The sequence below is a fragment of the Lepidochelys kempii genome, chromosome 21 (assembly GCF_965140285.1).
Source record: "Lepidochelys kempii isolate rLepKem1 chromosome 21, rLepKem1.hap1, whole genome shotgun sequence".
NCBI classification, from domain to species: Eukaryota; Metazoa; Chordata; order Testudines; family Cheloniidae; genus Lepidochelys; species Lepidochelys kempii.
In genome coordinates, this window is record NC_136400.1 from 17,953,236 (window position 1) to 17,978,481 (window position 25,246).

At 52.2% G+C, this 25,246-nt stretch overlaps 2 protein-coding genes across 2 annotated transcripts in view; both read right to left on the reverse strand.

Moving 5' to 3' along the window:
* Nucleotides 1–25,246, reverse strand: part of SHISA4 (shisa family member 4) — a 50,205-nt gene that overhangs the window by 11,605 nt on the left and 13,354 nt on the right. The window contains exons 2-3 of the mRNA XM_073319504.2: nt 7,128–7,299; nt 2,259–2,392 (exon numbers count right to left, since the gene is read on the reverse strand). Coding sequence (XP_073175605.1) covers nt 2,259–2,392; nt 7,128–7,299 — 306 coding nt within the window. The remainder of the gene's footprint in view (nt 1–2,258; nt 2,393–7,127; nt 7,300–25,246) is intronic.
* Nucleotides 13,137–15,070, reverse strand: LOC144929625 (uncharacterized). The gene is made up of 2 exons (XM_078849802.1): nt 14,329–15,070; nt 13,137–13,744 (listed from the first exon to the last, which is right to left on the reverse strand). The coding sequence occupies exons 1-2, from the start codon at nt 14,912–14,914 to the stop codon at nt 13,224–13,226; spliced, it is 1,107 nt and encodes a 368-aa protein (XP_078705928.1). The 5' UTR covers nt 14,915–15,070; the 3' UTR covers nt 13,137–13,223.

Consider the following 25,246-nt stretch of genomic DNA (forward strand, 5'->3'; position numbering starts at 1 on the left):
ATTCTCTATCCCTTTCTTAATGATTCCCAACATTCTGTTCGCTTTTTTGACTGCCGCTGCAGATTGGGTGCATGTTTTCAGAGAACTCTCCACGACGCCAAGATCTCTTTCTTGAATTATAACAGCTAATTTAGACCCCATCATTTTATATGTATAGCTGGGAATTTAGACACCAGACGAATTGTTGTGGAACATCAGAGAACAAAATACTTTGTTGTTTGCTCCCCCGATACCAGTAAAGAGGAGCCATGCACGAGGACTAGTTCATCAGCTTGAGCTCTGGGGGAAGGGAATAAAAATCCCGGACAGGAAGAAACTGGATCTCTTTGCTCCTTGGACTTTGTGAGGGCAAGATTTCTAAGCACAAGCAAGGGATCCCCAGCTGCTTAGCCTGGGTTAGCCCTAGAGGACATATAGGGCTTGCATATTACGGCAGCCTCTGTTACCTTTTGGAACCTAAGACTGTAACTCATTTGTGTGTGTATGTTTACCTGCTTTAAACTTGTAAATAACTCATTTCTTTTTCTTAGTTATTAACTCTTTAGTTAATGTATTATAGTATTGGCTACGAGTGTTGTCTTTGGTGTAAGATCTGAAGTGCAAGTGACCTGCGGTAAATCCTCTGGGACTGGGAGTAACCTGAATATTACTGTGATTTTGAGTGTAAGGGACCATCAACCACAAAGGCAAGCTTCTCTGGGTGGCAAGATCATAGAATCATAGGGATAGAAGGGACCATAAGGTTTACCTACTATAACCCCCAGAGATGGATAGGAGTACCCAAGGGGACTGTCTGTGGTTCCATGTTGAGGCTGTTGTAGTGTCTGAGGAGTGGTTGATTGGTTGGTGAAATATAAATATAGAACTCACAACCAATTTGGGGTGTGTGTCCTGTTTCTTGACAGTCTGCCCTGAGGGTGGTACTCATGCTCCTGAGCTACTGCAGACAGCTTAACAGGGACCAGGAGCTGAAGTTGGGGAAAAGACAGGATGGGTTAGGGACAGGTTGAAAGAGACAGGGCAGAAGGGATGAAATATGTGTGTGTATGGCGGGGGGGAGGAACAGGTAGAAGGGCAACAAAAATGATTAGGGGTCTGGAACACGTGTCTTATGAGGAGAGGCTGAGGGAACTGGGATTGTTTAGTCTGCAGAAGAGAAGAATGAGGGGGGATTTGATAGCTGCTTTCAACTACCTGAGAGGTGGTTCCAGAGAGGATGGTTCTAGGCTATTCTCAGTGGTAGAAGAGGACAGGACAAGGAGTAATGGTCTCACGTTGCAGTGGGGGAGGTTTAGGTTGGATATTAGGAAAAACTTTTTCACTAGGAGGGTGGTGAAACACTGGAATGCGTTACCTAGGGAGGTGGTAGAATCTCCTTCCTTAGAAGTTTTTAAGGTCAGGCTTGACAAAGCCCTGGCTGGGATGATTTAATTGGGGATTGGTCCTGCTTTGAGCAGGGGGTTGGACTAGATGACCTCCTGAGGTCCCTTCCAACCCTGATATTCTATGATTCTATGTCTGTGACCACTAGAGAATACTCTCCTGCAGAGCTTGGAATAGAACCCACAAATCCTGGGTCTCACCATTCCTCTGCTGTCAGCAAATATCTGTGAAACCCATTAGCAAAATGTCTCTCTAGTGCTGGTCCATATAGAGGATGACAACCTACTGCTGTGATCAATTACTTCCTTAGCTCAAGTGATAGAGATCTGTGCAGTGGATCAAAAGGTTCCAAACCTGATGATGACCCATGTGGGTGTCAATATGAGGCACATTATGTAATTTGTGATTTTTCAGTTTGCTATTTTAAAAACCTAGAAAATTACACACAAAAAACTATGGTAAGGTTGCAAAGTCAAAACCAGAAGTTAGGAAATACCAGAAATAAGGTTGCCTGTGCAAGCTTAATTCAGCCCCCCCTCCTCCCCGGCCCCTTGTGCATATGCATGATGATATATGGCCATGTTGTATTTTTCCCCATGCCACATTCAGTGCACAGGATGGACAGGGCTCAGTTAATGAGCAGCTAGTCAATATTTTCCTCCCCTCCCTCCTGGGGACACACACTACAGTCACCCTAATCGCATCCCTCCCCTCTCTGCCCAGCCTAGAGCCAAAGAGAACGAAACCAACCAACCTTTACCGAGTACTTGCTGTGCCTGAGCCCCCTCTGGGGCTCCTCTGCCCCTCCTCCTGGGCCCACCCTGCTCTCCCCAGGCCGTGGCAGCACAGAGGGTAGCTGTGCTGCCAGCCCCTACCTTGGAGGGGTGTCCGCACGTGCTGCCGTCTCCGGTACAGGTAGCAGCAGAAGCACAGGAAGCAGCAGAGGACGGTGGCAACGATGGCCACAAAGAGGACGACGGCTGAGGCAATGCCAGCGACGGTCTTCGGGCTGTGGGGCACAAGCAGACGTGGTTACAGGGCAGTCTCAAGTACTGTCCCGAGTGCCCAATGCGGCCTTTCCCTAGGTCAAGTGGATCCTTCACAGACTCAGGCTGGCTACATGCTACACAAAGAGAGACGTGCAGGTCACAGGCAGTGCCTGATCCCTGCGCATTGCAAGGAATGAACCCTGGGACCCTGCCCTCCCTCCCCAGGGCTGTGGAGATGACAGGATTAATGGGTGGGCTTGGGGTTTGTGCATGGCTGGGACTTGGAACCCCTTCCCCAACCCTGGGAATGCCCCACGTGACATTCTGGGCAGTGCTTTGATCGAGTAGAGGCTGTGTCATAACCATACAGCTAAGGGTAGCATAAAATCCCTCCTTTACCTGTAAAGGGTTAAGAAGCTCAGATAACCCGGTTGGCACCTGACCAAAAGGACCAATAAGGGGAGAAGATACCATCACATCTGTGGGGGAAGGTTTTTGTTTTGTGTTTCTGTGTGTTCTCCCCAGGTCAGTGAGGAACCAGGGCAGGGACAATACATCTCCTAAAGCCATATCTGAGCTAAGCATCTAAGATTACCAATTGTAAGTAATAGGAAGGAAATGCATTAGATTATCTTTTGTTTTAGCTTCTGAATTTTCCCTGTGCTAAGAAGGAGGTTTATCCCTGTTTTTTGTAACTTTGAAGTTTTGCCTAGAGGGGAATCCTCTCTGTTTTAAATCTTATTACCCTGTAAAATTACCTTTCATCCTGATTTTACAGAGGTGTTTCTTTTACTTTTTTTTTCTTTATAATAAAGTTCTGTGTTTTAAGAATCTGATTTAAGAATCCAACCAAGGGTCTGGTCTGTGCTCACCTTGTTTACCTATTTGGTTGGTAGATTATTCTCAAGCCTCCCCAGGAAAGGGGGTGAAAGGGCTTGAGGGGATATTTTAGGGAAACAGGAACTCCAAGTGGCCCTTTTCCTGAATCTTTGTCTAACTCATTTGGTGGTGGCAGCAGTACTCATCCAAGGACAGGGAAGGATTTGTGCCTTGGGGAGGTTTTTAACCTAAGCTGGTAGAAATAAGCTTAGGGGGTCTTTCATGGGGGTCCCCACATCTGTACCCCAGAGTTCACAGTGGGGAGGGAGGGAACCCTGACAGGCTGCCTGTGCCATGAGTCATTGGAGACCTAGATCATAGCAGCAGTCAAAATCCTCCCAAGAGATTACAATGGAGAAGAGAAAGGCAGGCTTTGTAGAGCTCCCCTAATCTCTCTGCCCTGCACCTCAGCCATGCTACAGCCACAGCTCCGTGGGAACAGTGGTCTTCATTCCACTCAGGGCTCCACTGCAGGGATGAGAGACACGCTGCCCCTGGAGTTTGGAACCCACATGGGAATGAGCCGGGCACTGGAGCACACTGCATGCCACACACCGCCAGCCCCTTCACGCACGGCCGTGCACCACTGCCTCCTCCCACATTCGTGGCCATGCACGACCATCCCCCACCCATGTACATGGCCACACACCACTGCCCCCACTCACATACACAGCCCTGCTCCCCCCACCCGCATGTACACGGCCATGCACCACCGCATGCCCCATATACAGGGCCATGCACTGCCGCTCCCCAGCATAAATGGCCAGGCACTGCTGCCCCCTCCACATACCTGTGGCCATGCACCGCCAGTGGCCCCCCGTGCAGAGCCCTGCCCCTAAATGGGCACGTGCTGCTGCCCCCTCCCCCTGCACTACAGCCACTGACCAAGACGCCTCCCCAAACAGAGCCCCACCCTACCCTCTATATGGACATACACAGCTACCAGCCCCCGTACACAGCCACACACACACCTGCACTGGCTACACACACATACCAAGCAGACTGCAGGGGATCTTCAGTGCTGGGTGCTATCAGGTGCCAAGTCCCCTCCCTTTCCCTCCAGCTCCTCCCCTCCTACCTCAGCCCCTCCTTCAGCTCCTTCCCACCCTCCATCTCCAACGTGAATCCTTCAGTCATCCCTCCCCATTCGCTCTGCCTTTATTATGTGACCCTCTCCCCTCGCACAAATCCTCCCTTTGAGTCTCCCACCCCAACCCCCCAAAATGGGCAGCCTCCTCCTACTGCTCTCACTTCCCCCTCTAGCCTGTCCACTGTGGCAACTCACACACGCTTGCTTGCCTTAGGGACCTTCTGGGCTTGTCACCATGGCTGGATAGCCAGCCAGTGAGGGCTGCAAACCATGCCTCTTCCAGCTGTGGCTGGTGAGCAACCTGAGCCCCAGCCTGAGCCCCAGGACTGTGGCTATCCCCCCACTCTTGGCCACCAGGCCGCAGGGCAATGCACCCAGCAGGAGTGATGAAGACACAGCAGCCAAGCTACTTGACAGCACAGGTGTGCACAGCACAACACACCTGTGCTCCGCTCTGCACAGGCTCCTGGCTAAACACTGGGGCCAAACACAAGGCTCACTCCTTATCTCCAAAGCCCTGCACTGAACTGGCCCAAGAGCCCCCTCCCACTGCCAGAACCTACCCACTCACCACAGCACGCGTCATGGGAGCAACAGAAATGCCAAGCTCATAAGAGCAGGGTTGGGGTGGGGGGCTTGGCTACAGGTCTGGCTGCTGGGAGAGATCAGAACAAGCACCAATCTCAGCCACTTCTTCCCACAATCAAACCCAAGGAGCCTGGCACTTGTGGGGGGCTGGGGAGGAAGCCTGTGGGGGGATTTAGCTGTTGTGAGCACAGTGCTAAGGAGGAGACAGTACTGAGCCAGACACAAGCCCTGTGGCCTCTTCTCCAGCCTCACCCTCCAGCTGGTCGACTCAACACTACTGATCACACCAACCTTCTCACCCCCATCAGCTTATCGTGTGCGCTTGTGCCCTCACCCCATGCCTACAGCCATCTCTCCCCCTTACTCTGTCTCACTCTGGGTAGAGCCCAAAGCATCAGGGATGGGCAGGTGATGCTCCAGTTGTGCCCTGGCCACAAGCCACAAGTGTTCGGTAATCATACCCATTAGAGACCCGCTGCAATAGCAGCTCTTGTTACAAACTCACCACTAGATATTCATCTCTCTCTTGCACATGGAGGAACTCAAGGCAACGGCACTCCGCAGAGGCCCTGACTCAGCACTGCACTGTGACCCATCTATCCCAGCTTCAGCAGCACAGCAAACCAGGCACAGGGGAATTCCCCTGGCATGGGGGGAAGCCCTGTAGAAGGTAAGGCCTGTGTAATGGCTCTGCACCTCCCCTCACAGCTCTAAGGGACCATGGCCAGAGCATTGCTGTGCTCTGCTTCCTCATGTCAGGCACCAGGGCAGGGACAGAGACCACCCTGCACTCTGGCAGGAAGAGGCCATCCACCAGAGTCGGAGGAAGGAACAGCTACCTTTGGCAGCACTGGCTACCCCGATCAGTAAGCGTGGTCCTGCCTCCATAAGGCCCTGGGGTGAACTGTTATGCCAGGAAGTGGCTCAGATCCCTCCCTTCTCTATCCACTCACAGGGTCATTATGGGCAACAGTTCTCCCATTCCCAGGGCCCTCACCTTTGCAGTGTCCTGGGGCTCAATCTTCCCCCACATTACTCAGCATCTGTGTGGAGCCACAGAGAGAGCTGGAGACACAGGGTGGTCTGAAGGGCAGCAGTCCCGGACATGGCCAGACCCACCCATCCACATCAGAGACAGCCAGCTGGGCGCCCGGCTGAGTCCAGCACTGTCTGAGGAGCAGACGCCAGCCCATGCAGAGCTGATGCTCGTGGAACGCACTTTGAACAACTCACCTCCTCTGACTCCCGGCTATTGAAGGCATCTGCCTGCAGGTTGTTACATCAGTCAGCGGCCTGGGCTCCTTCTGGGCTCCTCAAAGCCACTGGGTGCCCGAAGAGTCACAGCAGCAAATGCACCCACCTGCACCCCACTCCCCACATCCTTTTGGCAAAGCTGGCCAAGGTGATGCCCAGGCCTGATTATCACAACTTGCTGCACCTGGGAATGAAAACGCAGGGCCTGGAAAAGCTCCAAAACACAGCAAACCCAGCGGTTCAGCAGCACAGACCACCATAAGCACGGTGCCCTGGTTCCACTCTCTGTGCGGCCTCCCCACCCAACACAAAGCCCAGGGCAAGGTCTTTGTCCCAAGAGACAAAGCCGCATAGTACCAGCCCTCACCACTTAAGAGACACTTCCCCAGTGCAACCACCACCTCACGACAGCTACATCCCTGGAGCCGTAACACCATCAACAAACTGTGGGGATTCATCAGTGCGGGAGACAGAGCGACCATGGCAGCCTGACCCAGCCTGTGCAGCTACTTCCCAGAACGACACACCCAGAGCTACCTGCAGCGCTTGTCCTTCTCTCAGAGCTCCTCACACACACACGCACCAACACCCGGCCAGGCACCTGCTCCTACTCGGAGGAAGGGAGATGAAGAGACCTTGCTGCTGTTTGCTATTTCTAACCTGTGGGAGGGAGGCGTCCACATCCTGGGCGGGGGCCAGCAGCCAAGCAGCTAGACAGAGAGTTGGTCACAGTGAGAGGAGAGATGTCAAAAGCCACAATACCCGAACTCTAGGCGGGGATGGGCATGTGTCTTCAGCTCCTGGCATTGAAGGCAGGATTCTCAGGCTCAGATCGCCTGTCCATAACCCTGTCAACACTCCCTCCCTGTGCTAGGACACAGTCGTTCCCAGGGGGACCAGCGTGCCCAAGCAGGAGCTCTGGCCAGGCTCCGTGCCCCTCTCACCTGAAAGCAAGGCAGTGCTTCTGCTGCAGCTCTGTGATGAGCTTCAGGGGCTCGGTGCAGCAGTAGCGCTGGTAACAGTGGCCGCAGCAAAAGGTGAAGAAGTTGCAGTCAAAGCCAGGGTGCCACGAACCGTTCCTGTCCCGGTACCACAAGCAGTCTTCATCCGCCAAGCCTGTGGAGAGAGAAGCCAGATATCAGACCCCCCCGGCCCTTCCAAGCCCCCAGCTGGGGAGGGTCCCCACCTCTCCAACCCAGAAATTAGAATGCAGGCAGGGTCTGGGGAGCTCTACACCAGGTCCAGTGTTCCTGCTGCCCCTTTCCCAGTTCAGTGATGGCTGCAAAGAGGTGTCCAGAGCAACACTGGCTGCTGCAGCAGACTGCCATGGCCTCTGCTCCGGTTCTTCTGTGTTCCCAACTGGGGAAGCGTTCAGCCATGCTTTCCAAGGACAAGTCCCTCAAGCTGGACCTGTGCATGCAGAGTCCCTGCCCACTCAAGGTGGCAGCAGGAAGACGTTCACAGCTAATGGCGTGGTTATTGGGGCACAGCTCAGAGGCCTGGCAGGGGATGAACTGCCCTCTCTGAAGGCTAGAGCGTCTGGAGCAGTCCCTTTCTCACTGCCTTGCGTCAGGCTGGGACATCCATCCTGGATAGGCACCTGGCAAGCGTGGCCAAGGAGACTCACATGGCAGCAGGCACCTTGTGTATAGAATATGGATTGGAGCAGGACTCCAGGCAAGCTCCACCCCTCCCCCTACTCATACCAGAGAAGGGCACAAGGTAAAAATGCATCAGGACATCAGGCAGGACAAAAAAGCAGGGGCCTGCCTGGCTCCTCCTTCCACAGAGAGCAGGGCTGTGAGTACATGCTCATTGGCCCGATAGATTGGGCCCCTCTCGGGCACAGAGCCATTAGACGGGAAGTGCTGGCGACCCACTCACCCTGGAGAGAGCCACTCCAGCGCAGTGAACAACTGATTCTGCGGTTTGGTGGCTGAACCAGGGGTGGGCAGCAAGGTTCATTTCAAACCAAAGTGTTCTGAGGCCAGGCTGGTCCCCAACACACCCTCCCAAGCATCCCACTCTGGGAGCTACCTTCGGAGGTGGCTGTGCGATGCCACCATGTTACCATAACAACATTACTCTACTGGCATAAGGATATGGTGTCACCTGGAAAAATATGTGAAGGGGTTAAAACCCTCAAACCTAATGCTCGCTCCGAGTGCAAGGTACTCACTGAGGAGAGCTGGGGACATGGCTATTGGCACTCAGTCCTCGCCCCTCGAGGGGGAGGCCCTGGCTTACAGGAATGAGGATTCCAAGATTTCCCTGGCACAGGACTTGGTTTTGTTTACGTGAGCAGGGTCTGAATGAGCTCTCCCCAACATCCACTGATGCACTGAAGGAAAAGACTTCAGGACTTCAGACCATATCTGCACCCCAACTTTCCCTAGATGATCAGCAGACCTGTTTTGCCAAAGTGATCAAGTGTGGGTGTTTGGGGTTAAAATTGATTTTAGTCTGGAACGCCATTATCCTTATTCTATGACTAAAGGGCAGCAGAACTCCTTTGACTATGCCCTAATGGAGGGGATCACCCTAAGTGGAGCTTCACTCCCTAAGTTGGATGTAGCGCTGCCAAATCAAAGTAGAAGTCAGACAGACGCTCATCTGGAGTACTGTGTCCAGTTTTGGGCCCCACACTTCAAGAAGGATGTGGATAAATTGGAGAGAGTCCAGCGAAGGGCAACAAAAATGATTAGGGGACTGGAACACATGAGTTATGAGGAGAGGCTGAGGGAGCTGGGATTGTTTAGCCTGCAGAAGAGAAGAATGAGGGGGGATTTGATAGCTGCTTTCAACTACCTGAAAGGGGGTTCCAAAGAGGATGGCTCTAGACTGTTCTCAATGGTAGCAGATGACAGAACGAGGAGTAATGGTCTCAAGTTGCAGTGGGGGAGGTTTAGATTGGATATTAGGAAAAACTTTTTCACTAAGAGGGTGGTGAAACACTGGAATGCGTTACCTAGGGAGGTGGTAGAATCTCCTTCCTTAGAGGTTTTTAAGGTCAGGCTTGACAAAGCCCTGGCTGGGATGATTTAACTGGGAATTGGTCCTGCTTTGAGCAGGGGGTTGGACTAGATGACCTTCTGGGGTCCCTTCCAACCCTGATATTCTATGATTCTATGTTCTCTGGTGATGGGGAGTTCCTGAAGCTGTTTGACTTTCCTTTACACAGTGTTAATTATAAAGCTGATCTCGCTTATGCATGGGTGGTGGGCGAAGCTTCCCCTTGAGGAGGCTAGCCCCCTGCCTGCCTCTTCCGGCCGAGGACCTGCCCCCACTTGCTGCTCTCAGCACCCTCCTGTGGTCCCAACCAGAGGGGGGTGCTGAGAGCTCAGCCCCGGCTGGGGTCAAGCTCTGAGCCTCGGAACTCTCTGTCCTGGCTGGAGCGCCAAGCCTGGAGCCTCTCCCCCTTTCCACCCTTTCTCCCGTGGCCCTGCACTGTTCCACCCAGGGCCCTACCCCCATTCTACCCCCACTCGCCTCTCCCCCCCCCGCTCCGAGGCCCCGCCCCCACATATTCCTCCCCCCCACCGGAGACCGGATAAGCTCTGTGCCCCACGGAGGCTCTGGAGTCACAGCGGGGAACAAGAGCTCCTCCAGCCCTGGGGCCACGGTGGGAGCTTTTCAGGGGACTCCAAATCCGCCACTGCCCCCCCACATTGGCACGAGGGTTGGGGAGGCTTAGTCCCTGGCCTCCATTACATGCAACCTATGCACTCACGTAAGAGTCTTTGTTTCTGCTCAGGGATTACTAGAGTTGAAATCATTGATGACACGGTAGGGGACTGAACTTTAGACATGGGGTGGGGTCATTGTTACAGTGAAAGACAGTGGAGAGCCTGCAGCAGCAATGAGGTTCCCCACTACCCAGTGAAACCACTAAGAACTCACTGGGCTAAGCGGTGAAATCTCAGAATACGGTATTGCAGGTAGAAGCAGAGCTGGCAGTGAGTGGCACGCAACCCAGAATACTGGGACTTCTCTGACCTCAGACAACCAGCTGAGTGTGGTGCAGAGGAGAGAAAAGGAGAGTGATGTGTTAAAGGGACATTCATCCCTCACATGTCACACCGAAAAGTGGGTGAAGAAAATCATGCAAAGGGCATTGCCCAAGATACTGGGGGCAGGGGTTGACTTATTGTTTGCACACTTTTGAATTAAGGTGTTTTCCCAAATTAATGCTGAGTCACCTTTCCCTTTTAATAAAAGTTTTCTATTGTTATACACAGACTCACTGCCTGTGAGTGGAGAAGTATTGTCTCTTAGGGTATGTCTACACTACGGAATAAGGTCGAATTTATAGAAGTCGGTTTTTTAGAAATTGGTTTTATATATTCGAGTGTGTGTGTCCCCACAGAAAATGCTCTAAGGGCATTAAGTGCATTAACTCGGCGGAGCGCTTCCACAGTACCAACGCTAGAGTCGACTTGCGGAGCGTTGCACTGTGAGTAGCTATCCCACAGTTCCCGCAGTCTCCGCTGCCCATTGGAATTCTGGGTTGAGATCCCAATGCCTGATGGGGCTAAAACATTGTCGCGGGTGGTTCTGGGTACATATCGTCAGGCCCCTGTTCCCTCCCTCCCTCCGTGAAACCAAGGGCAGACAATCGTTTTGCGCCTTTTTTCCTGAGTTACCTGTGCAGACGCCATACCACGGCAAGCATGGAGCCCGCTCAGGTAACCATCACCGTATGTCTCCTGGGTGCTGGCAGACGCGGTACAGCATTGCTACACAGAAGCAGCAACCCCTTGCCTTGTGGCAGCAGACGGTGCAATACGACTGGTAGCCGTCCTCGTCGTGTCCAAGGTGCTCCTGGCCACGTCAGCTGGGAGCGCCTGGGCAGACATGGGTGCAGGGACTAAATTTGGAGTGACTTGACGAGGTCATTCTCTTTAGTCCTGCAGTCAGTCCTATTGAACCGTCTTATGGTGAGCAGGCAGGCGATACGGATTGCTAGCAGTTGTACTGTACCATCTTCTGCCGGGCAGGCAAGAGATGAGGATGGCTAGCAGTCGTACTGTACCATCTTCTGCCGAGCAGCCATGAGATGTGGATGGCATGCAGTCCTTCTGCACCGTCTGCTGCCAGCCAAAGATGTAAAAGATAGATGGAGTGGATCAAAACAAGAAATAGATTTGTTTTGTATTCGTTTGCTTCCCCCCCTCCCCTGTCTAGGGGACTCATTCCTCTAGGTCACACTGTAGTCACTCACAGAGAAGGTGCAGCGAGGTAAATCTAGCCATGTATCAATCAGAGGCCAGACTAAACTCCTTGTTCCAATAAGAACAATAACTTAGGTGCACCATTTCTTATTGGAACCCTCCGTGAAGTCCTGCCTGAAATACTCCTTGATGTAAAGCCACCCCCTTTGTTGATTTTAGCTCCCTGAAGCCAACCCTGTAAGCCGTGTCGTCAGTCGCCCCTCCCTCCGTCAGAGCAACGGCAGACAATCGTTCCGTGCCTTTTTTCTGTGCGGACGCCATACCAAGGCAAGCATGGAGGCCGCTCAGCTCACTTTGGCAATTAGGAGCACATTCAACACCACACGCATTATCCAGCAGTATATGCAGCACCAGAACCTGGCAAAGCGATACCGCGCGAGGAGACGACGTCAGCACGGTCACGTGAGTGATCAGGACATGGACACAGATTTCTCTGAAAGCATGGGCCCTGCCAATGCATGCATCATGGTGCTAATGGGGCAGGTTCATGCTGTGGAATGCCGATTCTGGGCTCGGGAAACAAGCACAGACTGGTGGGACCGCATAGTGTTGCAGATCTGGGACGATTCCCAGTGGCTGCAAAACTTTCGCATGCGTAAGGGCACTTTCATGGAACTTTGTGACTTGCTTTCCCCTGCCCTGAGGCACATGAATACCAAGATGAGAGCATCCCTCACAGTTGAGAAGCGAGTGGCGATAGCCCTGTGGAAGCTTGCAACGCCAGACAGCTACCGGTCAGTTGGGAATCAATTTGGAGTGGGCAAATCTACTGTTGGGGCTGCTGTGATGCAAGTAGCCCACGCAATCAAAGATCTGCTGATATCAAGGGTAGTGACCCTGGGAAATGTGCAGGTCATAGTGGATGGCTTTGCTGCAATGGGATTCCCTAACTGTGGTGGGGCCATAGATGGAACCCATATCCCTATCTTGGCACCGGAGCACCAAGCCGCCGATTACATAAACCGCAAGGGGTACTTTTCAATAGGGCTGCAAGCTCTGGTGGATCACAAGGGATGTTTCACCAACATCAACGTAGGATGGCCGGGAAAGGTACATGAGGCTCGCATCTTCAGGAACTCTGGTCTGTTTCAAAAGCTGCAGGAAGGGACTTTCTTCCCAGACCAGAAAATAACTGTTGGGGATGTTGAAATGCCTATAGTTCTCCTTGGGGACCCAGCCTACCCCTTAATGCCATGGCTCATGAAGCCGTACACAGGAAGCCTGGACAGTAGTCAGGAGCTGTTCAACTACAGGCTGAGCAAGTGCAGAATGGTGGTAGAATGTGCATTTGGACGTTTAAAGGCGCGCTGGCGCAGTTTACTGACTCGCTTAGACCTCAGCGAAACCAATATTCCCATTGTTATTACTGCTTGCTGTGTGCTTCACAATCTCTGTGAGAGTAAGGGGGAGACGTTTATGGTGGGGTGGGAGGTTGAGGCAAATCGCCTGGCTGCTGGTTACGTGCAGCCAGACACCAGGGCGGTTAGAAGAGCACAGGAGGGTGTGGTACGCATTAGAGAAGCTTTGAAAACCAGTTTCATGACTGTCCAGGCTATGGTGTGAACTTCTGTTTGTTTCTCCTTGATGAAACCCCCCGCCCCTTCGTTCACTCTACTTCCCTGTAAGCTAACCTCCCTCACCTCCCCCCTTCGATCACCACTTCAGAGGCAATAAAGTCATTGTTGTTTCACATTCATGTATTCTTTATTCATTCATCACACAAATAGGGGGATGACTACCAAGGTAGCCCAGGAGGGGTGGTGGAGGAGGGAAGGAAAATGCCACACAGCACTTTAAAAGTTTACAACTTTAAAATTTATTGAACGCCAGCCTTCTTTTTTGGGGGCAATCCTCTGTGGCGGAGTGGCTGGTTGGCCGGTGGCCTCCCCACCGCGTTCTTGGCCATCTGGGTGTGGAGGCTATGAAACTTGGGGAGGAGGGCGGTTGGTTACACAGGGGCTGTAGTGGCAGTCTGTGCTCCAGCTGCCTTTGCTGCAGCTCAACCATACACTGGAGCATACTGGTTTGGTCCTCCAGCAGCCTCAGCATTGAATCCTGCCTCCTCTCATCACGATCCCACCATATTTGAGCTTCAGCCCTGTTTTCAGCCCGCCACTTACTCTCTTCAGCAGGCCACCTTTCCTCCTGGTCATTTTGTGCTTTCCTGCACTCTGACATTATTTGCCTCCACGCATTTGTCTGTGCTCTGTCAGTGCGGGAGGACAGCATGAGCTCGGAAAACATTTCATCTCGAGTGCGTTTTTTTTTCTTTCTAGTCTTCACTAACCTCTGGGAAGGAGAAGATCCTGTGATCATTGAAACACATGCAGCTGGTGGAGAAAAAAAAAGGGACAGCGGTATTTAAAAAGACACATTTTATAAAACAGTGGCTACACTCTTTCAGGGTAAACCTTGCTGTTAACATTACATACATAGCACATGTGCTTTCGTTACAAGCTCGCATTTTGCCTCCCCCCACCGCGTGGCTACCCCCTCAACCCTCCCCCCTCCCTGTGGCTAACAGCGGGGAACATTTCTGTTTAGCCACAAGCAAACAGCCCAGCAGGAACGGGCTCCTCTGAGTGTCCCCTGAAGAAAAGCACCCTATTTAAACCAGGTGACCATGAATTATATCTCACTCTCCTGAGGATAACACAGAGAGATAAAGAACGGATGTTGTTTGAACACCAGCAGACATACACTGCAATGCTTTGTTGTACAATGATTCCCGAGTACGTGTTACTGGCCTGGAGTGGTAAAGTGTCCTACCATGAAGGACGCAATAAGGCTGCCCTCCCCAGAAACCTTTTGCAAAGGCTTTGGGAGTACATCCAGGAGAGCCGCGAATGCCAGGGCAAAGTAATCCTTTCACATGCTTGCTTTTAAACCATAGTATTTTAAATGGTACACTCACTGGAGGTCCCTTCTCCGCCTGCCGGGTCCAGGAAGCAGCCTTGGGTGGGTTCAGGGTGTACTGGCTCCAGGTCCAGGGTGAGAAACAGTTCCTGGCTGTCGGGAAAACCGGTTTCTCCGCTTGCTTGCTGTGAGCTATCTACAACCTCATCATCATCATCATCATCTTCTTCGTCCCCAAAACCTGCTTCCGTGTTGCCTCCATCTCCATTGAAGGAGTCAAATAACACGGCTGGGGTAGTGGTGGCTGAACCCCCTAAAATGGCATGCAGCTCATCATAGAAGCGGCATGTTTGGGGCTCTGACCCGGAGCGGCCGTTCGCCTCTCTGGTTTTCTGGTAGGCTTGCCTCAGCTCCTTCAGTTTCATGCGGCACTGCTTCGGGTCCCTATTATGGCTTCTGTCCTTCATGCCCTGGGAGATTTTGACAAAGGTTTTGGCATTTCGAAAACTGGAACGGAGTTCTGATAGCACGGATTCCTCTCCCCAAACAGCGATCAGATCCCGTACCTCCCGTTCGGTCCATGCGGGAGCTCTTTTGCGATTCTGGGACTCCATCATGGTCACCTCTGCTGATGAGCTCTGCATGGTCACCTGCAGCTTGCCACGCTGGTCAAACAGGAAATGAGATTCAAAAGTTCGCAGTTCTTTTCCTGTCTACCTGGCCAGTGCATCTGAGTTGAGAGTGCTGTCCAGAGCAGTCACAATGGAGCACTCTGGGATAGCTCCCGGAGGCCAATACCGTCGAATTGTGTCCACAGTACCCCAAATTCGAGCCGGCAAGGCCGATTTAAGCGCTAATCCACTTATCAGGGGTGGAGTAAGGAAATCGATTTTAAGAGCCCTTTAAGTCGAAATAAAGGGCTTCATCGTGTGGACGGGTGCAGGTTTACATCGATTTAACACTGCTAAATTCGACCTAAAGTCCTAGTGTAGACCAGGGCTTAGAGGCGCCATGGGGTGGTGTTTAGTTTTCCCAGATTACTGGGTGAGTACTGGAGTTGATTCTGATTTGTAATGTTAAGACAACCCCTAGATATTGAACCCAGCCCTTGAGAAAAGAAGACTAATGGGGTGGGGGGCATTAATATGCTAAGGGCTGTTCTAAAGAGGATGGTGTTCAGTTGTTCTCCATGATCACTGGAGATAGGACAAGAAGTAATGGGCTTAACCTGCAGCCAGGGAGATTTAGGTTAGTTATTAGGAAAAAAATTCTATCTGTACAGATAGCATAAGAACATAAGAACGGCATTACTGGGTCAGACCAAAGGTCCATCAAGCCCAGTATCCTGTCCTCTGACAGTGGCCAATGGCAGGTCCCCCAAAGGGAATGAAGAGACAGGTTATCATCAAGTGATCCATGCCCTGTCACCCAATCCCAGCTTCTGGCAAACAGAGGCTAGGGACACCATCCCTGCCCATCCTGGCTAGTAGCCATTGATGGACCTATCCTCCATGAATCTATCTAGCTCCCTTTTGAACCCCCTTATAGTACTGGCCTTCACAACATCCTCTGGCAAGGAGTTCCAGAGGTTGACAGTGTGTTGCGTGAAAAAATACTTTCTTGTGTTTGTTTTAAACCTGCTACCTATTAATTTCATTTGGTGGCCCCTTGTTCTTGTATTATGAGAAGGAGTAAATAACACTTCCTTATTTACTTTCTTTATACCGCTCATAATTTTATAGACCTCTATCATATCCCCCCTTAGTCGCCTCTTTTCCAAGCTGAAAAGTCCCAGTTTTATTAATCTCTCCTCATACAGAAGCCGTTCTATACCCCTAATCATTTTTGTTGCCCTTTTCTGAACCTTTTCCAATTCTGATATATATTTTCTGAGATGGGGTGAACACATTTGCACACAGTGGGCATAGCAGCACTGGAACAGGCTCCCGTGACCACCCTTGGGATCCCCTCATGGGAGGTTTTTAAGAACAGGTTATACACACACCTGTTGGGGTGGTCTAGGTTTACTTGGTCCTGCCCCAGCGCAGGGGACAGGACTTGACTTCTCAAGGTCTAATGTCCCTTACAGTCCTACATTTCTATGACTCTATGGGGGCTGGGGGTTATGGCTCTGGGTGCCACACACTGGGTGTGGAATAGGGGTGGGGCTGTGACTGCACTTCAAGCCCTTGAATGAGTTACTGAATGAGCCCTTTTCTGGCCAGAGGCAGCAAGATACTCAGTGCAGCTCCTGTTAAAAAGCCCATGCAACATTGCCAACCCGGGGGATTTTATCGCAACCCTAAAGCCTTACAATCTCCCAAGTGTGCTTCTAGCCCCCTAGTTGCAGGGGCCTGAAGATGGCAACCCTAAATGCTCAGGAACCAAAGGTAAAGAACCCCAGCATCTAGGATGCTCTGAAATCTGATGATTTGGGGGCTTGCCTGCTGACAACTGAACACTTGGGGCTGGCGATTCTGCGGCCCTTGGCCTTCCCAGAGCTCCTGGAGGTGCCCTTTAGCCTGCATTGTGCTGAGGCTGCAGCGTGTCCAGTGACACTCGCAGAGCCAGAAGCAGCTCCTCTTTCAGGAACGCCACCGCTGCTGCTGAGCCTGCTCTATTTATGGCCTGCAGCTGGCACAGCTGACCAGTGCTTTCTGAAGCCATCTGGGAGCAGAGGTTGTAAATAGTCCCTGGGAAATGGAGCCAGGAAGGTTGCTGCTATGCTAGACAGGTGCTGGGCTTTATAGCATGAGGCTACGTCCCAGCCCAGTGCTGTGCTGCAGGAAGCCACATGGATGACTTCCCTCCCTGACGCCTCTTTGCCCTGCCATGGCCATGAGCCTTGCTGAGAGCAAGAGTCTGGGAAGGGAGCTTGGAGGAGAATCTCCGAACGAGCTGGCAGCAGCGGCAGATTACCACACAGGCCAATGGGACCCATGCCCAAGGGCCCTGACCAATTTGGCGGCCCCAGCACAATTGCTGGAACTCCCGCCCTCCCCCCTGCTCCTTCTCTCCCCTCAGCCTCCTGGGGCCCCGCTGCCCCGCTTCTCCTCTCCCCTCCTGGTCAAGCCAGAAGCCAGAGCCCGGCTGCAGTAGGGTGAGTATATTTGCCACACATGGAGCTGGCTGAGCTGCTCATCCAAACCCTCTCCCCAGACCCCCTGCCCCCCACGCACAGACCTAGTCCGAGCCCCTCTTCCTGATCCCCCCCACACGGATGTGGCCCAAGCCCCTCTCCCCCCCCCGCCCGGTCCCAAGCCACTCTCCTCCATCCCCTTGGTTCTGAGCCCCTCTCCCCCTCCCAGGGCTGGCCTTCAAGAAAACAGCTCTCCTAGCCCCTGTGGGCAGGGCACCCCCCCACTTTGTCCCTGGCCCCTGTGGGTTCCCCAGACTCCCCATCCCCCCTGCACCCCGCCCCCTTCTGTGCCCCTAATCCCTGCACTGTTTCCCCTTTGCCCCTAACCCCTGCACCACCCTCCTGCACCCACGTGGGGAAACTGACCTGTATGCATGGAGCAGCTGGCATTGCTGCTTGCTCCCCCCTCAAATGCTGCTCCTCCTCATGGACCCCTGGGAGATGTGAGTGACGGGGGAGCGAGGAGCAACATCAGGGCTCCCTTCATCCAGGTCACTTGCCCCACCCGGGCTGCGTAAGGGGAGAGAAGAGAGCAGCAGGCCCTGATGCTCGCCTCCCAGCACAGCCCAGGTGGGGGAAAGTGACCTGAATGAACGGAATTGGTGTTGCTCTTCACTCCCCCCCAGCCCCCTAGGGCGGCACAAGGGAACGTTGGGGGTGAACAGTATGTGTGTGTCACCACTCACTCCCCCCATATTCCTCCTCTGGGAGGAAGCCCAGAGAAATATGGGCACCACCCGATGTGGCACTCTCCTGCCAGCTGGGAGCAGTTTCTGACTCTACGCCAGCCATGCACACCTCCGCACTGCCACATGGCACCTGCTTGATTATGGCACCCCGGGAGGTCACCGGGGTGGCCCACCCTTAAGGCCGGTCCTGCCCCCACGCCCACCCTGCATGGACCTGGCTCGAGTCCCTCTCCCGAGCCCCTGCCCTGCACAGACCTGGCCCAAACCCTACCCCCACTGCTCACCCTCCTGTACCCCACCACTCACGCTCCTAGCCCAACCACTTACCCCCCAACCCCTTTTTCACAAAACTGGGCATTTGTCCCATTTGCTCTTGCCAACTGATGATCAGCTGGTAAGAGCACACAGCACAAATGCCCAGTTTTGCCAAAAAAGTTGGGACATCTGTGGCAGGGTTAAAAAGGGGATTGTCCCAGGCAAAATTGGATGTATGGTCACCCTAGGCTGCAGTAAGAGCTACCCAGGTAGCCCGGGCAGCTGTGGGGAACCCCAGACCCTCCGCCTGCCCTGGGTGAGGTGCTGGGATGCCAGTGTCCCTGTCCCCCAGGGTGCACCACCCAGGGCAGGTGGAGGGTCCAAGGCTCCCCACAGTGGTTCAGAGTCCCTGGGCAGCTCTTACCGCCAACCAGCTTTTGGCCAGGCCAGGAGGCAGAGCCATGGGGGAAGGTGAGGAGCAGGGGGCAGGGCCCCATGGCAGGGAGTGTGGGGGGGTGGGCACAAATGTTCTTTGTGCCATCTGCCTCTGGCTGGCAGGAAGTCAGACTATATCGGGGTGGACAAACTTTTGGGCCCGAATGCTACTTTGGGGTTGCCAAACTGTATGGAGGGCCGGGTACGGAAGGCTGTGCCTCCCCAAACAGACTGCCCCCCATCTACCCCCTCCCACTTCCTGCCCCCTAACTGCCCCCCTCAGAACCACCGACCCATCCAACCCCCCCTGCTCCTTGTCCCCTGGCCGCCCCCTCTCGGGACACCCCCACCCCAACCACCTCCTCAGGACCCCACTCCCTATCCAACCCCCCTGCTCCCTGTCCCCTGACAGCCACCCCCCAGAACCTCTGCCCCATCCAACCACCCCCTGTTCCCTGTCCCCTGACTGCCCCCCCGGGACCCTCTGCCCCTTATCCAACCCCCTAAAACAGCAACATCTGAAAAGTAGCAGGGGCTACCCAGAAGGCTAAAGGAGAGTCTGATTTTCCTGTCTACTGATGACCTACAATGGAAAGATAAGATTGTTTGTGCCCATTCTTTTTTGTAGGCTCCTTAGCTGAGAACTTCCGAGCCTTTATGGTAACCCCCAGCTGCACAGGAATAAGGTTTTCTGCAGGAGGATGATGTCATGCTGAAATGCAGGAGGCATCTGTGTGTACAGCAGCACGGTCCTTGTGAGGATTCTACTGTCTTCCCCACACTGTTCTGCAGCCTCCTATTGCAGTGCTCCGGAAAGCTAGTAGGCCCTCCAGTGACTATTCAGAATGGGCTTCACCGTCCATTGTGTTAGGCAGCATGTGACTGCTTGGTGTTCTATCGCCCTGTGATGCTCCTTCAGATTCCAAGGTCTAGCTGCCTCAGAAACACCGCTGGGTTTGTCTCTGTTGCAGCATGAGGGTGGATCAACCAATCTCAACCCAAGGCAGTACAGTGCACACCTGTTCAGTGGTGTTCTGCTCTGCCTCCTGCCCAGGTTGGTTTGCAGTTATTGATCTCAGTTGAATAGCCTGTCCAGCTCCTGTGGTTGCTGATCTGGCTGTCATAGAAGTTAAGCCCACAAGGGACCATTATGATCATATAGTCCAGAGGTGGGCAAACTACGGCCCGCAGGCCATATTCGGCTCGCAGGACCCTCCTGAGCTCCTGGCCCTGGAGCTCCTGGCCCCGGAGGCTAGCCCCCGGTCCCTCCCCTGCTGTCCTCCCTCACCCGCAGCCTCAGTTCACTGCGCCTCCGGCGCAATGCTCTGGGTGGCACGGCTGTGAGCTCCTGCTGGGCAGCGTGGCTGGCTCTGGCCAGTAGCGGGGTGGGGTGGGGGAATCATAGAATCATAGAATATCAGGGTTGGAAGGGACCCCAGAAGGTCATCTAGTCCAACCCCCTGCTCAAAGCAGGACCAATTCCCAGTTAAATCATCCCAGCCAGGGCTTTGTCAAGCCTGACCTTAAAAATCTCTAAGGAAGGAGATTCTACCACCTCCCTAGGTAACGCATTCCAGTGTTTCACCACCCTCTTAGTGAAAAAGTTTTTCCTAATATCCAATCTAAACCTCCCCCACTGCAACTTGAGACCATTACTCCTCGTTCTGTCATCTGCTACCATTAAGAACAGTCTAGAGCCATCCTCTTTGGAACCCCCTTTCAGGTAGTTGAAAGCAGCTATCAAATCCCCCCTCATTCTTCTCTTCTGCAGGCTAAACAATCCCAGCTCCCTCAGCCTCTCCTCATAACTCATGTGTTCCAGTCCCCTAATCATTTTTGTTGCCCTTCGCTGGACTCTCTCCAATTTATCCACATCCTTCTTGAAGTGTGGGGCCCAAAACTGGACACAGTACTCCAGATGAGGCCTCACCAATGTCGAATAGAGGGGAACGATCACGTCCCTCGATCTGCTCGCTATGCCCCTACTTATACATCCCAAAATGCCATTGGCCTTCTTGGCAACAAGGGCACACTGCTGACTCATATCCAGCTTCTCGTCCACTGTCACCCCTAGGTCCTTTTCTGCAGAACTGCTGCCTAGCCATTCGGTCCCTAGTCTGTAGCTGTGCATTGGGTTCTTCCGTCCTAAGTGCAGGACCCTGCACTTATCCTTATTGAACCTCATCAGATTCCTTTTGGCCCAATCTTCCAATTGGTCTAGGTCCTTCTGTATCCTATCCCTCCCCTCCAGCGTATCTACCACTCCTCCCAGTTTAGTATCATCCGCAAATTTGCTGAGAGTGCAATCCACACCATCCTCCAGATCATTTATGAAGATATTGAATAAAACCGGCCCCAGGACCGACCCTTGGGGCACTCCACTTGATACCGGCTGCCAACTAGACATGGAGCCATTGATCACTACCCGTTGAGCCCGACAATTTAGCCAGCTTTCTACCCACCTTATAGTGCATTCATCCAGCCCATACTTCCTTAACTTGCTGACAAGAATACTATGGGAGACCGTGTCAAAAGCTTTGCTAAAGTCAAGAAACAATACATCCACTGCTTTCCCTTCATCCACAGAACCAGTAATCTCATCATAAAAGGCGATTAGATTAGTCAGGCATGACCTTCCCCTGGTGAATCCATGCTGGCTGTTCCTGATCACTTTCCTCTCATGCAAGTGCTTCAGGATTGATTCTTTGAGGACCTGCTCCATGATTTTTCCAGGGACTGAGGTGAGGCTGACTGGCCTGTAGTTCCCAGGATCTTCCTTCTTCCCTTTTTTAAAGATTGGCACTACATTAGCCTTTTTCCAGTCATCCGGGACTTCCCCGGTTCGCCACGAGTTTTCAAAGATAATGGCCAGTGGCTCTGCAATCACAGCCGCCAATTCCTTCAGCACTCTCGGATGCAACTCGTCCGGCCCCATGGACTTGTGCACGTCCAGCTTTTCTTAATAGTCCCTAACCGCCTCTATCTCCACAGAGGGCTGGCCATCTCTTCCGCATTTTGTGATGCCCAGCGCAGCAGTCTGGGAGCTGACCTTGTTAGTGAAAACAGAGGCAAAAAAAGCATTGAGTACATTAGCTTTTTCCACATCCTCTGTCACTAGGTTGCCTCCCTCATTCAGTAAGGGGCCCACACCCAGCTTTATAGACTAAGTGTAACACTGACCAACCCTGGTCATCAGCAGGGGGGACTGAACCTGGGACCTCTGGAGCTTAGTGCATGAGCTTCTACTGCATCAGATAAAAGCCATATGGCTGTTAGCTAAGGCTGTAGAACAGGCATATTAATCTCTCTCTAAATGGTCTCAGTGCCACTAGATGGGACAGAACACCACACCCAGGAGGTGTGTGGGTTACATAAGCACAATATATCTAATATGTATTCAGCCAGGAAAAAGCACCTACATTTGAACACAATAAGCAGTGGAATTTGTTTGAGGTTTTTCTCAGAACTTTCCAAACAACTACCCTCACATGTGGCTCACACAGCACACTGTGGAGAGGAGAGCTAGCCCGAGACAATACAGCCCCAGAAGCACTTGCGTGGGAGACTATAAACCATTGCATACAGAATGTTGGAACTGAAATATCTGCTCAGTCATAATGATAAGAATAACTGCACTCTAGCAAGCAAACAACAAATAATTGCAAAGCCTGACGAGCTGCAAAGGAGCCAGCACTGACTGATTGTCCTTGTTTTGGTACACAACTCAGGGCAGCAAGTTATTGAACCAGAGCATCTAAAACAGCAACATCTGAAAAGTAGCAGGGGCTACCCAGAAGGCTAAAGGAGAGTCTGATTTTCCTGTCTACTGATGACCTACAATGGAAAGATAAGATTGTTTGTGCCCATTCTTTTTTGTTGTTTTGCTTCATTCTGCAACAGAAAGATAAACTAGAAGGAAGACATTTCCGTTTTCACTTTTTTCTGCTTGGAATTTTATTATTAATTTTAGGTTACAGATATCATTGGTATCAAGTCTGGACTTCTCTGGTTATGCTGAAGATTTATGGGAGGTGTCAGAATCATGGGCTGTGAGCTTTCTCAGCAAGGCCAGAGAGGCTGAATCTTAACAGCCATTTTTTAGTCATGGCTTTCTTGGGCATTGACACTAAATAGGAGTTTTAAGCAGGCTGACCACCTCACTGTCACAGAGGTGTCACTTTCTCAGTGCAGTGATGTAATAATCTGACCGGCTCTCTTTTCACACAAGAGACTGCCCACGTACCAGACTAGAATTTCAAATGTAAAAAAACAACAAAAAGTACATAAACTCTTTGGTGAAGAATCTTTCCAGGCTTTCTTCAGATTTGTGAAGAAGCAAACAAGAGCCCAGGGCCCAGCTTTTCCCCCGTCCAGGTCATTTTAAGGGCTGTGTAATAAAGGGCTGAGTGTTGATAAGAGACTGATAAGAGATAAGGTTATTCCTGCGAATAGAGTAGTTACTATTAGAGACTGCTGCAAACAAAAAATGCCACTCATCTGTGCTGGATACCCCCAGCTGTCAATCCCTGCCGGCCCCTGTCACCATCAGTCAGGAGGCTCTGGGATGCAGGTAAGGTTCCTGCTCCCTTCCAGGAGCCAAAGGGTTGCGGGAAGTTACAGTTTATTAGACAATGTGGCACTAGAGGCAGATGTGGAAGTTGGAGTCCCAAGCAGCACCGACAGGCAGCACCTGGTAAGGCTCCCAGCCTCTGAGGGTAGGTGGGCTTCCCCTCCAGACATGCCAAATCACGTGGCATGGTTCTTGTGCATTTGGAAGAGTCATCACACCTACCCACGTAACTTGTAAATAAACTTGGAAGGCTTAGATGTTTATTGGTAAATGTCAATTTCACCATACAAACACAAACCTATGAACAAATATTTCTACGATAATAAAATAAATGTACAGAAAGTCAGAGTATGTGAAAATGCAACCTGAGATCTTAGCCCTGGTCTACACTAGGACTTTAGGTCGAATTTAGCAGCATTAAATCGATGTAAACCTACACCCGTCCACACGATGAAGCCCTTTATTTCGACTTAAAGGGCTCTTAAAATCGATTTCCTTACTCCACCCCTGATAAGTGGATTAGCGCTTAAATCGGCCTTGCCGGCTCGAATTTGGGGTACTGTGGACACAATTCGACGGTATTGGCCTCCGGGAGCTATCCCAGAGTGCTCCATTGTGACTGCTCTGGACAGCACTCTCAACTCAGATGCACTGGCCAGGTAGACAGGAAAAGAACTGCGAACTTTTGAATCTCATTTCCTGTTTGGCCAGCGTGGCAAGCTGCAGGTGACCATGCAGAGCTCATCAGCAGAGGTGACCATGATGGAGTCCCAGAATCGCAAAAGAGCTCCCGCATGGACCGAACGGGAGGTACGGGATCTGATCGCTGTTTGGAGAGAGGAATCCGTGCTATCAGAACTCCGTTCCAGTTTTCGAAATGCCAAAACCTTTGTCAAAATCTCCCAGGGCATGAAGGACAGAAGCCATAATAGGGACCCGAAGCAGTGCCGCATGAAACTGAAGGAGCGGAGGCAAGCCTACCAGAAAACCAGAGAGGCGAACGGCCGCTCCGGGTCAGAGCCCCAAACATGCCGCTTCTATGATGAGCTGCATGCCATTTTAGGGGGTTCAGCCACCACTACCCCAGCCGTGTTGTTTGACTCCTTCAATGGAGATGGAGGCAACACGGAAGCAGGTTTTGGGGACGAAGAAGATGATGATGATGATGATGAGGTTGTAGATAGCTCACAGCAAGCAAGCGGAGAAACCGGTTTTCCCGACAGCCAGGAACTGTTTCTCACCCTGGACCTGGAGCCAGTACCCCCCGAACCCACCCAAGGCTGCCTCCTGGACTCAGCAGGCGGAGAAGGGACCTCCGGTGAGTGTACCTTTTAAAATACTATACATGGTTTAAAAGCAAGCATGTGAAAGGATTACTTTGCCCTGGCATTCGCGGCTCTCCTGGATGTATTCCCAAAGCCTTTGCAAAAGGTTTCTGGGGAGGGCAGCCTTATTGCGTCCTTCATGGTAGGACACTTTACCACTCCAGGCCAGTAACACGTACTCGGGAATCATTGTACAACAAAGCATTGCAGTGTATGTCTGCTGGCGTTCAAACAACATCCATTCTTTATCTCTCTGTGTTATCCTCAGGAGAGTGAGATATAATTCATGGTCACCTGGTTGAAATAGAGTGCTTTTCTTCAGGGGACACTCAGAGGAGCCCGTTCCTGCTGGGCTGTTTGCCTGTGGCTAAACAGAAATGTTCCCCGCTGTTAGCCACAGGGAGGGGGGAAGGTCGAGGGGGTAGCCACGCGGTGGGGGGAGGCAAAATGCGAGCTTGTAACGAAAGCACATGTGCTATGTATGTAATGTTAACAGCAAGGTTTACCCTGAAAGAGTGTAGCCACTGTTTTATAAAATGTGTCTTTTTAAATACCGCTGTCCC